At 34.6% G+C, this 12,904-nt stretch overlaps 1 protein-coding gene across 3 annotated transcripts in view; it reads right to left on the reverse strand.

The window, feature by feature from the left end:
• The window catches only part of NIPBL (NIPBL cohesin loading factor), a 163,722-nt gene that overhangs the window by 34,037 nt on the left and 116,781 nt on the right, over positions 1 to 12,904 (reverse strand). For all 3 annotated transcript variants that reach the window (XM_080933721.1, XM_080933722.1, XM_080933723.1), the window contains 11 exons: positions 11,014 to 11,245; positions 9,714 to 9,865; positions 9,111 to 9,191; positions 8,475 to 8,575; positions 6,385 to 6,523; positions 4,472 to 4,554; positions 3,806 to 3,938; positions 3,049 to 3,192; positions 1,578 to 1,667; positions 592 to 806; positions 399 to 501 (listed from right to left, as the gene is read on the reverse strand). In XM_080933721.1, the coding sequence (XP_080789847.1) occupies positions 399 to 501; positions 592 to 806; positions 1,578 to 1,667; positions 3,049 to 3,192; positions 3,806 to 3,938; positions 4,472 to 4,554; positions 6,385 to 6,523; positions 8,475 to 8,575; positions 9,111 to 9,191; positions 9,714 to 9,865; positions 11,014 to 11,245 (1,473 nt within the window). The remainder of the gene's footprint in view (positions 1 to 398; positions 502 to 591; positions 807 to 1,577; positions 1,668 to 3,048; positions 3,193 to 3,805; positions 3,939 to 4,471; positions 4,555 to 6,384; positions 6,524 to 8,474; positions 8,576 to 9,110; positions 9,192 to 9,713; positions 9,866 to 11,013; positions 11,246 to 12,904) is intronic.

Genomic DNA, 12,904 nt, shown 5'->3' on the forward strand with positions numbered 1-12,904 from the left:
GTGTGTGTGTGTGTGTGTGTGTGTGTAAACTATCATCTTACTGGTCCAAAATCTTAAGTTAAACCAGTATATATAGAAAGGTATTCTATATTTTTGTGTTTTTCCTTTACTTCAGTATTCTCAATTAAAGAAACATATGCATTTCTACAAATACTTTAATAACATTGAGCTTCACTAAAATCTTATGGTCCAGCAAAGGCTCAATTTTCCCAGTGTAGAGGAATGCCAAGGAGCTGAGGTGGGAGAGGGAGCACCTTCATGGAGGCAATGGGAGGGGACGGGGAGGATAGGACGGGGGGGGGGTGGGGGGTGGGGGACATCTGAAATGTAAATATAGAGAATATCCAATTAAAAAAAAACAAAATAAAGAAAGCAATCAATCAGATCAATTAATTTACCTGTGTCAAATAAATATCAAAGCTCTGGGCAAACGGCCTCATAGAGGCCAAATATCGAACAATCAAGCACGCATCATCATAGTCCACAGTATCAGAGTTCATCCTACAATAGAAAGCACTGGTAACTCTATGTTCTTTTAAATGGACATCTATGCTTTATATATATATCTGACCCATTTTCTCTGCATCTTACTTTAATGTGCTGAACTGAGAAGGTGTGGTTTTGATAATGCTTCTAAGAAACTTTTTCCGGTTCTCAGCTCGATGCATTATTTGACCAGTGGTCTCAATTTCTTTTGAATGATGTGTCCCATCAGAGGATTCTTCATCTTTTTGTGATTTCATTGCTTTTTCTGTTTCCAGAGTTGTGTCACGGAACCACTGGGCTATATAGAATTTACGAGAAAACTGGAAAGACATTAGATAAATTTGAGTTGATGCAATGAAGCAGATTTAAGAGAAATATCCTGCATTACAAAACTTTCCTTTTACAGTTATAAAGTAAACTGTTAATACACAAGGTAAATATATTAAAATAGGTCAGCACTGAAGCACTTCTGTCTATTCTAAGACTATAGATTAGAAATCTACACTAGGTAGCTAAAACAATAGAGGTTGCTGTAACTCTCTTACTGGATCAATTAAAAGATAAATTGAAAACACCCCATGTGTTTATGTGGAGTGTTATTTATGAACTTTATGCCAGCACTACAAAATGTGCAAATTGTATACATGGCCTATTCTATTATGGATATGTTCCTTAATTTTCAAAGACTTGTATATTCACACACATATGAATTTGACAGCTTCTTTTAATGTGATAATAATGAATCACCTTCAACACTGAGTGACCTATACTCATTTTTAGGATTGGCCTAGATTTAGAGATAATCTATAAGCCAGGTGGTGGTGGTACTTGCCTTTAGTCCAAGTACTTAGAAGGCAGAGGCAGAACTCAGAACACTGAGTTCGAGACCAGCCTGGTCTACAAAGTGAGTTCCAGGGGCACAGAGAAACCCTGTCTTGAGAATCCAAAAGCAAACCAAAACAAAAAAAACAAAAAAAACAAAAAAAAAAAAAAAAAAAAATCTGTAAGATTTCCAAATATTTAATTTTTTTCTTTCTCTAAGTCCTCAATTCACTTTTCGAACACAATTTAAATTGTAACACAGATCTCACCACTAGTGAAGGATCAGTCTCAGTGTTCTCATCCAAATAATCAAGCAATGCCTTTTGCAATTGTTGGATTTCATCTTCTCCTCCGGAAACCTAAACCACAATAACAGCAACCACAAAGTTATTGGTGGCTTACTTGTTACTAATCCCTCACCCACTTCTGAAAGTGTTCCTCTGTGTCTGGCTTCCAGGTTTGACCCTCTGACCTAGCCTTCCAAAGGATGGGATCACAGACACACAAGCACTGAACTACTGGCATGCTTTAGGGTTGTGTAGAGGTAAATGCACACCTGATGGAGGAAAACACAAGTATAGTCACTGAAAGAATTAAAAGCTATCATTTCTGAAAAACAAACTGCTACCTGAGCTTGGCTTTTATGAACTATATGCTATCTCTAAAAATGTTTGCTGATGTAAATATTATCACAAAAATGTCCTATCTTGGCTCTGGTACAAAATTTACATTTAAAAAAAAATTAAAAAAAGAAAATCGACATTTTCCCCCCTGGAGACAGGACTCACATATGGGAGCACTGTTTTGAACTCATTGTATATTTCATACATTATGAACATGTACCAAAATTTTAATCTAGTAAATGAAAAATGTTAACAGCTATACTGATATGCATTATCATTTCAGGTGGCTTTATAATTACTATGGAAATAAAAATTAGGGTAATCAAGAGAGCGTATTTGTGGCTCTGGGAATTTAATTGAGTTTGCTTAGTGTGAATTCTGGGGAATCTGTCAGGTCCCCACATTTTTGTGGTACTTTAACTGAGCTATCTCCCCAGCACCATTCCAATTGTTCTTTGAAGACTTTATTTCAAATTATACATACACTTTACAAATTTACTTTCAGCCTCTCATCTGTGGGATCATTTATTCCTTCAAGAATCCATAGTCCTTTTAATAATAAATGATAGTAAAACATGTCAAAAAGACACAAAAGTTAGCCCACAAGGTACCTAACTAGTCAAATATAAGGACAATTTGATCAATAAAATAATGAGTTGGAGAGATGGCTTGGTGGTTAAAAGTGCTTACTGCTCTATTAGAGGACTGGAGTTTAGATCCCAGAACTCATATTCAGTGGCTCATAAATGTCAGTAACCCAAGCACCAAGGAGATCCAACAGACCTTTCTGGTCTCCATGGACATCTGCATTTACATGTACACATACACATATTCACACAAATAAATGAAATAAAACAAATCTCAAAAAAAGATGGTAATGGAGTATAATCTAAGTATTATATTCACTGATAATATGGTATAAAGTTTTTGCTTTTGATAGTGTATTATATTTATGTGCCCATTCTTATATATATATACCAAGCAGTACTCAAAATAAAACAGACTACGAAGCAAGTTTGAAACCAGTCAGGACTAGAATAGATCCTGTCTCTTTCTCCCACACCAAAAGCAAACAAACAAGCAATTACATATTAATGTAAATCCTTTATTTCAATACCTGCTTTAAGATTCGTTCTATAGACCCTTGGTCCATCTTGCTGGTAACAGCATCTTTTCTCAGCCGCGCAGCAACAGTCCCAAGGTAATCAAGAGAAGCCACTCTTAAGGCCATTTCTGTTGACTTGTTACTGAACTGATGAACCTAACATCAAAGATGGGACAGCACTGATTAAGAACTTCTAAAGACAAACATCTGTTGCCTACAAATCATTAGCAGAGCTTCAGAATAGTACTATTACTTTTCAAGTTCATAACAAGTTAGATTTCTAAAGTTTTGAAACAATTTATGTCTCACAACTCCAAATATACTTTAAAATGAAAAAAGAAATCACAGTATTTCTCTCCATTCCTCATATTGTACTATGAGAATTTACAAGTGCCATATGACTTTAAAAATGATCTAGAAAATAAAACAATTCTTACTAGTCAGTTTCATGCTTTCAAATGGGTAAGTGCACTAACTCAGGAGTCACACTCGAGGTGTTTTAAAACCATTAATGTAACAAATACAAATCCCCACCCCATAAAACTATCTTAAAAAGCATTGCAATTATATGTAATGAAATCACAGTGCTAAGTTCACATTCTTGCTCTCTACAGTATGGAAAATAGAACGTACAGCTATACATATGCAAAAATAGATGCAACGTTCATGTTCTTACACATTTTTAAAGAACTCATCATCTGTGAATCAGAGCATATCCTCATTATGTTGTCTTCTAGTAACTAATAATCTTTAAATGCTATGCTCTTACCAACAGTCTCCCTAACAGACTAAGGAGGAGTTCAGCAGCCGGCCACTCAGGCTTATTGACTGTTGAAAGAAGGTCTTGAACAAAATTTTCAAAAAGTGGTCTGTAATCTTCTTCACCTTGTTTACTACCACATCTAGCCAAAGAAAAACAACAACATGTTAGCTTTCATAATGTGTGGGATTCTGTTAAGTAGATTCGCCTGCCTCTGCATTTAGTAACAAGATATATACGAGTATGTTAAATTAAATGAAGTCTAAACAAACAAACAACCCCCCCAAAACCAAACCTATTTCTTCAATTGTATTTTCCATAAATTATAAGGAATATTAACTGATATTATTACCCTCTGGAAGTTATAACAATTCTTATCAGATTTTTTGGGTACAATTATCATTAATTCTTATGAACCTTGAGTAACCTCTTTGCTTTACAAGCAGAATGCCTCAAAATTTTGCAAACAAAAATTCTAGAACCCAACAATGAAATACTTAAATTCTGAGGGTTTAAGAAAAGCAAATTCACATATTTTTAGATTTTTAAATCTCTTTCTCATTTTAAAGGTCAGGTATATTTGAGGTTCAGGTAATGGCAGAAAACTTGATTAAACTTCTATAGAGATCACTCCACACTGTGGAAAATAAAAGCACACTGTTGATCTTTACTTACTTTTTAAGGAAGATGGAAAGAAAGTTTTGGGCTGTTCTCATAGCTGTTTCATAAGAATTAGTAATGACAACATCCTGATCAACCTAGAATGAGAAAAACAACATTTGGCCCAGGGAGTGGCACTATTAGTGTTGTGGCCCTGTTGGAGTAGGTGTGTCACCATGGGTGTGGCTTTAAGACCCTCACCCTAGCTGCCCCTAGCTGCCTGGAACTCACTATTCTGCTAGCAGCCTGTGTGTGTGTGTGTGTGTGTGTGTGTGTGTGTGAAGGTATAAAACTCTCAGCACCTCCTTCATCATGCCTGCCTAGATGCTGCCATGTTCCTACCTTGACAATAAAAGGACATGTGGGAAAGCTTCAATTAAATGTTGTCTTTTATATAAGACCTGCCTTGGTCACGGGGTCTGCTCACAGCAGTAAAACAACTAAGACATAAAGATAGAAGAAATAATTGATAATCGAGGCCAGCTGTTACTGCCATAGATATTGAACAGAGGGAAATTTTACAGTAAAGTGCAATGGAACTGTCACCAAGGTGAAACTGTGGATGGCCTCCAGAAAACGCATGTTTCCACAATTTTGCTTCTAAGCACTTTAAAGAGACTCTTTAAGTTATGATGAGACTATTGTGTGTAAAACACAAGGCAAAAAGAATCTGACAAAAAATGTTGAGTAAAAAAATTAGCTGTTAAGGTTTGGTCTCTTGCTGCACACTGAAATGCTAAATTCTGTACCCAAAGGTCTAGCTGCCTAAAAGTGAATTCTCAGCTTTATCTGTGCAAGCCTTTTTAAACTAAAAAAAAAAAAAAAAAAAAACAAAACAAAACAAAAAACCTACTGGTTAAATAAAATGGCTTCAGCTAATTACTGGAGGGATTAGAGGCAGACTGGTTTTGAATTACCTGGTTGTGGATTACAGGGAGAGAGAACACAGGACAGGGGAGGAAGAGATAGACCATGAGCACATGACCAGGAGAAACAGGAAGCATTTGGGGATCACTGCTGGGGAGAAAGCCAGGCCAGCAACTAGAAAAGTAGAGTAGGGGTCACCGCCCCACCCCCCAAATTGTCAAAACCAAATAAACAATCATAGTCTGAGTCTCATTTATTTGAAAGCTAGTCAGGGATAAATTTAAATCGGCATAACCACAATTAGCCAAAAATATATCACTATAATTTATGTGTAAATTATAAAGCAAACCAATTTATTAAATCTCTATTAAAAACAGAAAGAAACATACTCATGACAATGGTCAGCAATGATCAGAAAGGGAAAGTTAGACTAGGCTAATTAGGCTAATCTGGGCTAGAGAGAAACAGAGAACTTCAAAATTAACTTTGTTAATTTTGTATGGAGCAAACATATACTCTGTTTATACGATAAACTATTCTTATTTCTTTGAAACTATGTAATCTACAGCTGGGCAGCATGGCTCATGGCTTTACTCATTGCACTGGGGAGGTAAAATCTTGAATTTGAAGCTAGCCTGGTTTACATAGTGAGTTCCAGGTCAGCCAAGGCTACACTGTGAGACCCATCTCAAAAAACAAAGAAAATACCCTTGATCCAAAAATAAGTATCAATAGAATGTATAAAACCAAAAGCAAACCTTAGCTGTGAGCTACTCATCAGAGAACACAAGTCACTTTGCATGTCAATTCCATCTTAGTTATGTGCATGAATACATGCATGCCTAACTAACATTTACTCATTTCTCCACTGAGTTTTACAGCTGCCAAAGGAGCCATTGGGTGTTTTTTCACTTATGTGTTTCACAGTGTACAAGAGAGTCAGAACCAAAGCTTATTGTCACAAATCCCTAATTAAGTATTTCAGTTTTAGAATTACAGAAAATAAGTGTGATTACAACCATTAAAGTACAAAGTTATAAAACCTATAAATAGTTCCTTACTTTTTTGTTTGAGTCTTCTTCTGAATTAGGATCCTTCTCTGATGATGGCAAGTGAACTACGCACTGAATAAGTTGTAAAACTAGTGCTGTAACCATCTGAATATACATAGGTTCTCCGTCCACATCACTACTATTTAACCTTTAATGGAGAAGAAACAATTTAAGTCACACAGTATCAAACTAATCACATATTACATGATCCATTACCACCTGACATTTCCAATATGACTTTTATTTATTTTGTATGCTTTGGTGTTTTGCCTGCATGCATGTCAATGTGGGGTATCAGATTCCCTGAAACTGCAGTTAACAGACTTAAGCTGCAATATGAATGCTAGGAATTGGACCCAGGTCTTCTGCAAGAGTAGCCAGTGCTCTTAATCACTGAGCTCTCTTTACCCCTAAGTATAATTTTTAGAATCTGTTTGAAAAAATACTAAATAATGCCTATTCATGAGAAGAAAAACTAACAGTATTTAACATAAAAACTTTTTTATGTACTGCATATAAAAAGTTAAAGAATTATTGAATAAATTATAACAATATAAGTCTGAGGTTTTCCAAATATCGACATGTTTTGGTCCACATCTACTGAGTAGGGTAGTGATTTGGTATCAAAACCACCTACATGGATGTGCATGTGTGTAATGACATGTTTTGCTTTAGAGTAAAGGCTGGTCTAGAACTTAACAGCCTTGAAATTGTTGCAATCCTTGCTCTGCCTCCCAGATGCTGACATTATAGGAATTCGTTACCATACATGGCCCTAGTTAACTTAAAATATATTTATTCATTCATTTTCTGTTTATGCATGTATGCATCTGCTACTGTGGAATGTGGCAATCAGAGAACAACTTTCAGAAAATCAGTTCTCTCCTTCCAACATGTGAGTTTCGGGGTTTGAACTCAGATCATCATGCTTGATGACAAGGGCTTTTATTCTCTGAGGAATCTTAATTCTTAGTTATCTATGCTAGGGGATGAGGTCAGTGATTATATTAAACTCAATTTCCAAGTGTTTTAGTTTAAAGACACTGTAGAAGTATTAACAATTCATTTGTATGCTGAGCACTCTCCTTCAGTTGAACAGATGTTTATCAATGCACACTAAGTTCAAAATATAATTTTGTAAAATTAACAACCCCTCATATACTAGGCCAATGCATTTAATCATCAGGAATAATGATGGTTACCTATGATAACTGACAATAAATTCAATTACAGCAGTGAATAACTCATTTATGAATGTGCTTAGTGATTAACTAGTATGTAGTCAGTTTATCATGTTATTCTTTCTTTAAAAAAGATTTATTTTTACTTTTATGTGTATTGGTATTTGTGTTTTGCCTGAATGTACACCAGTATACCATGTGCATGCCTGGTGCCCATAAAGACTTTATATATGTACAGGTGTTCTGTGTGCTGTATATCTGAATTTCATGTGCATGGGTGGTACCTTGCAGAAGGCAGATAAGGTATTGTATCCCTTAAAACCAGAGTCACAGACACTTGTGAGCTACCATGTGGAAACCAACTGTGGAATCCTTCTCTGGAAGAGTAGCCAATGCTATTAACTTCTAAGCCATCACCCAAGCCCTTCTACTTAAAGCCATTTTCAGTTCTCTAAAATATTATTGAATAGCTTAATATTGTCTAACAAAGTGCAACTTTCTTATCACAGCTCATAAAATCAATTTAAAACTGTTTTAAGTATTTTGTACCATTTTTTTTTTTTTGTAGTTCATTTTGATCTCTAGTGCTTAAAAATGTTTTTGTAGTTACAAATGAAAGGAGAGATTTTTATCGGGGCAGGAATGCTACCAAGCACATGTGAAGCACAGGACGGTCCTGGACATGAGGCATTAATGGTCCAAATGTTAAGAGTGCACAAGCTGCCGCAGATGCTTTTGTCTCAGGACCAGTGAGCATCATTAAGTCCCCTAAATATGCTGTTTTATTTGACACATCCAAGCTATGTATGGAGTACATCTCTTGTATAAACATCCAAGGATAAACTGGCCAGGAATGAAAAGTAAGTATGTCGGTTCAAATGTGACATTCTTATGGTAGTCACAGTCTACCATAGTTACCTGAAATTCCTTAAACTTCTCTTGCTAGTTGGTAATCTTGCAAGTGAAGTAAAAATTTCTTCCAATATTAACTGTCTATGCTTTTCATATCTTGAAAATACCTGTTTAGTAATTATAAAATTACAAATTAAAACTTATTATGGCAGAAAACACAACAAAAACAGTATCATGAAATATCGATTGTATTATTTGAAGAGAAACCAGAGTATACATTTAAGAATTTATTTTTAATTCAGAATTTATTCAGAGTTTAAATGTTTTCAACATGTTAAGCAATAATGATCTAAAGAAATACATTCAAATTTTGTTATTAATTTTCCAAGTGAGAGAGTCTAAAGTTTTGTTTAGAGAGACATGATACTTTGGATAGAGAAGTATGACAAGATTTAGAAGATGTTAAATCATTCTCGTTTTTTACAATAAAGATTTTTACATTAAAAGCTTTTAAATTTAAGGAAAACAATCTATGAAGCCAAATCCTCAGTTAATGAAATCTAATAGGGCTAAAGTAATTCTTATTGTGAAGCAACTCTAATGGGAAACAGAAATCTGTAATAATTTTTAGAAATCTGTGCCAAGTGATGACAATCTTATTTCATTTGTGGGTAACTGAAATTATAAACTGATTATACTTACTGCAGTGACTAACTTAATGGCACACAATTGTAGTTCACTGACATTTTCCACAAAAAATGGTGTTATTCCCATTGATGAAACCTGAAAATTCAAGATTAATTATTTAGTGTATGTCTCTAGATGACTTTAGTAACACCTCACCTTACTATATTCTAACACACTTCAAAACACCCAGAGAGCATTTTCTTTTCTGTGACCTAATTAGCATGTATTTCCTTCTATTTTATATTATTTTATATTTCCTCATTTATATTAAATAATTTGCTTTTCAGTTGCCATTTCTCTAGTCTCTACATTTTATACTGAACAGCATGGGAATTAAAGAAAGAAAAACCATTTTGTTTTCATGGATAATAATATTCCAACATCTTAAAAACTAACTTATTTTCCATAGAAGTTAGAATTTGGAATTTATATAGTATTCTTCCCTCTTCAGCTCAGATGCTTCCTTTAAAGTATAATGGAATCTCTGTTTTCTTCAACTTACACATAACATACACTATGATGATACTACTGAGTGAGCACAATTATACAAGACTGAAGATGTCTTGTGCCTAAAAATTTACAAAATGCTTACAAAAACCCCAAACCCCAAACCCTTACCTGAAGAATTGTTGTGTCTGTGAGAAGCTGTATCTCTAGCAATTCTGACAAACTGCTGACAATGTCACAGACTTTGTTATAAAGCATTACGATTACTCTCTGCTTATGAGTAGAACATTTAGCCCTTTTGGCCTTTGAACTTAATAACCCTCCTACAATAAAAGAGAATTCAAAATAAGAAAAACTTTAACTTTTACCATTTTCCCATGGATATTACAAGTACAATCATCTAAATGAAGGGCAAACAAACATTTCAGAGTGCTACATGAAAACAGGTCAGCAACTAAAGATGACTGTTGCTTAAAAGAGGAAATACTTCCTTAGTAGCACTGCATTAGAGCATTCTTATAGTAGGTTTTCTTTTTCTCCCTTATTCCAACAGGATAGTAAGATTCTATTTCTCCTTTAAATTTCTTGGCATTATATTACACAATAATATAAGAAATAATATAAGAAATCAACCATTTTAGTGATCACATAATGCAAGCTATGAAGATAAAAGTAAATATCTTGAATCATCTCACTTTGCAAATTAGTATTATTTTGAGCCAGATTTGAAGGAAGGTAAATATTATCTGGAATTTTCTCTAACTAAAAAAAAATTACTTCAATTATAAATGCTAGTTGAGTATCTCTTGTTTAAAGTTCTTCAGATTTGGTAAAACTTGCAGATTCTATCACTTGAATAACTTCAATAATCTAAAACCATAAATGATATAATACAAAGTTTTTTGTGTACCATGCTATTCCTTAAAGAGTGTTTAATGATTCCCTTCAAATTTGTGTGTGTGTGTGTGTGTGTGTGTGTGTGTGTGTGTGTGTGTGTGTGTGTATCCCACATGCTGGATCCTGTTGACAGGTAGTGGTGAACTGCCCAGTATGGTTTCTGGAGACCAAATTTAGTTTTCTAGAAGACCAGAAAACACTCTTAGCTGCTGACACATTTCTCTAGCCCCCGAGACTTTTCAGATTTCAAAGCATTTTAGATTTTCAGATTAATGGGTGTTCAACCTATAGATCTTAATGTAACATCATAGTAAAGATTTAATATTCCAGTCAAATACAAAAATCAAATCAATGTATATTGTACATAATCTATTCAGTTGGGCCAATTAAAATCTTAATATTCTGATTCATTTAGCACTAAAAATTTACAATAAATAATTCTGATAGTTTGCTTAAAAAACAAACAAAAACCCCAAACCAAACCAAACCAAACCAAACCAAACCAAACCAAACCAAACCAAACCAAACCAAACCAAACCAAAAAACCCTTACCAGTATAAAAGGGTAAACTAACCTCCATGTGGATCTAATCTGTAAACAGGGTCATACTGGGGATAGAGTGTGTTCTGTAAGTGAAATTTAGTGTACTGTATAACTCTTTCAATTACATCTTCAATGTATACAGCTTTTGGCATGTTAGGAGCTGTCATAATGTTGATAGTTGTAAGACAGGCATCGGCTGACTTTGTAACTCTTTCCATAATTAGGTCTCTCCACAATCTTTCTTCTTCTTCAGTGTCATTATTCTGTAAAACAGATCACTGTTAATAAGGTGGGAATAAAATACATATACAGCTTTACAATATTAATAAAACAAAGATATCTAATTTTCATCAGTGGGAAGAACAATCTAGTATTTAAAAATCTTATCAGAATATTTTAAAAAAAATCTGGAATAAAGTACCAATAATACATCCCTTTAGCCAAGATTAAAACAATTTTTTTTCCTCCTTTAGACAAGCTCCCACTTTGTAGCCCATGCTGACCTAGAACTCTCCAGGCTAAGTCTGAACTTGGAGCAGGCCACATACCTCTGCCTCCTGCGTGCTAGGATTATAGGCATGCACCACTCACTGTGCCTTACTTAGGCAAAAATTTTTGTTAAATATTTTTGTATTTTGTTTTTGCTAGTACTTCAGCATTTTCAAACACAATCTATTCTTCTTCTCCTCTCACCTCTAGATGATACTCCAATGACAAAATCATAGCTACCTTTATCTTTGGTGTGTTTCATCCAGATCTAAGATTGTAACTTCAACTATATTGAATATAAATTAATTTTGTGACTTGGGCATAAACATAAACTTAGTTAAACCAAGTGAGAACAAAGGAAGAATTAGCAAGTGAATAGCTTTTATTAAACAGTAGTAAAATGTTACTGACTTTTTATTTGTTATCTTGTTACAAGGTCTCTCTATGCATCATCTCTGGCAGGCTTGTAACTTGCTCTGTAGTCTATGCTGGCTTTAAACTGTCTCCAAATGCTAGGATCACAGCCATATATGATCCACCAAGTCCAGCCAAATGTCTGTTTTCTTTAAGCACTATTTTTGAGAGGTAAATATATACTAAACTAGTGGTATAACTCTATGGTAGAAATGTGAACTTGTTTCAATCTCCAGGTCTTTCTCCTCTCCCATCTGCAAATTAAAAAAGGAAAACCTAGGGATGGCAATGGTTGCTTGTAATTCTAGTCCATGGAGGATGTTGTGTTTAAACCAAGTGTGGGCTACACAGCAAGTTCCAGTCTTGTCTGGGTTATATATACATCAAGAGTCATGTCTCAAAACACATCAGAATAGAGATATATAGAGTACTTATGACCTAATATTTTCTAAAATGGAAAAATTTAACAACTGACATTAGACTTTTGTTTTACACATTAGCAACTTAACATTACAGTCAGGATGAATTAGCCTTACTGCTAGAGTGTAAGTCTTCCTATCACGTTCTTTTTAAAACTGAAATACAAACTTTATATTACAGGACTGCTAATGAGCTTCGTGTGTGTGCTTCATGCTCTCTACCACTGAGCTACACTGCAATCCTAGAATTCATTTCTCCATGGTGTTCACTAAATTTTCTTAGAGAAGTGTCTGAGGAATTGTGGACCTAACCCACTGCCACCTCAGGCTTCTTTAAGCTTGTGTTCTTATGCTTCTCGCTCTCCACACACCTTGATTTAAAGCCTGGTTAAAGATGTAGCTCAGGGGATAGATTGTTTTCTATCACACAGAGGTCCTAGCTCAATACCCAATACTAATCACACATACTTTCTCTTACTTTCTATCACACAAAATCTTAAAATAAAATTCCTTTCTTAGACTAGTTAATGAAGAGTCCAAAGCCAACTTGGATTAAATGAGACTCTCGTCTCAAAAAAAAATCCACACCCCCCCTAAAAC

Source organism: Micromys minutus (assembly GCF_963924665.1).
Source record: "Micromys minutus genome assembly, chromosome: 20".
Lineage (NCBI taxonomy): Eukaryota > Metazoa > Chordata > Mammalia > Rodentia > Muridae > Micromys > Micromys minutus.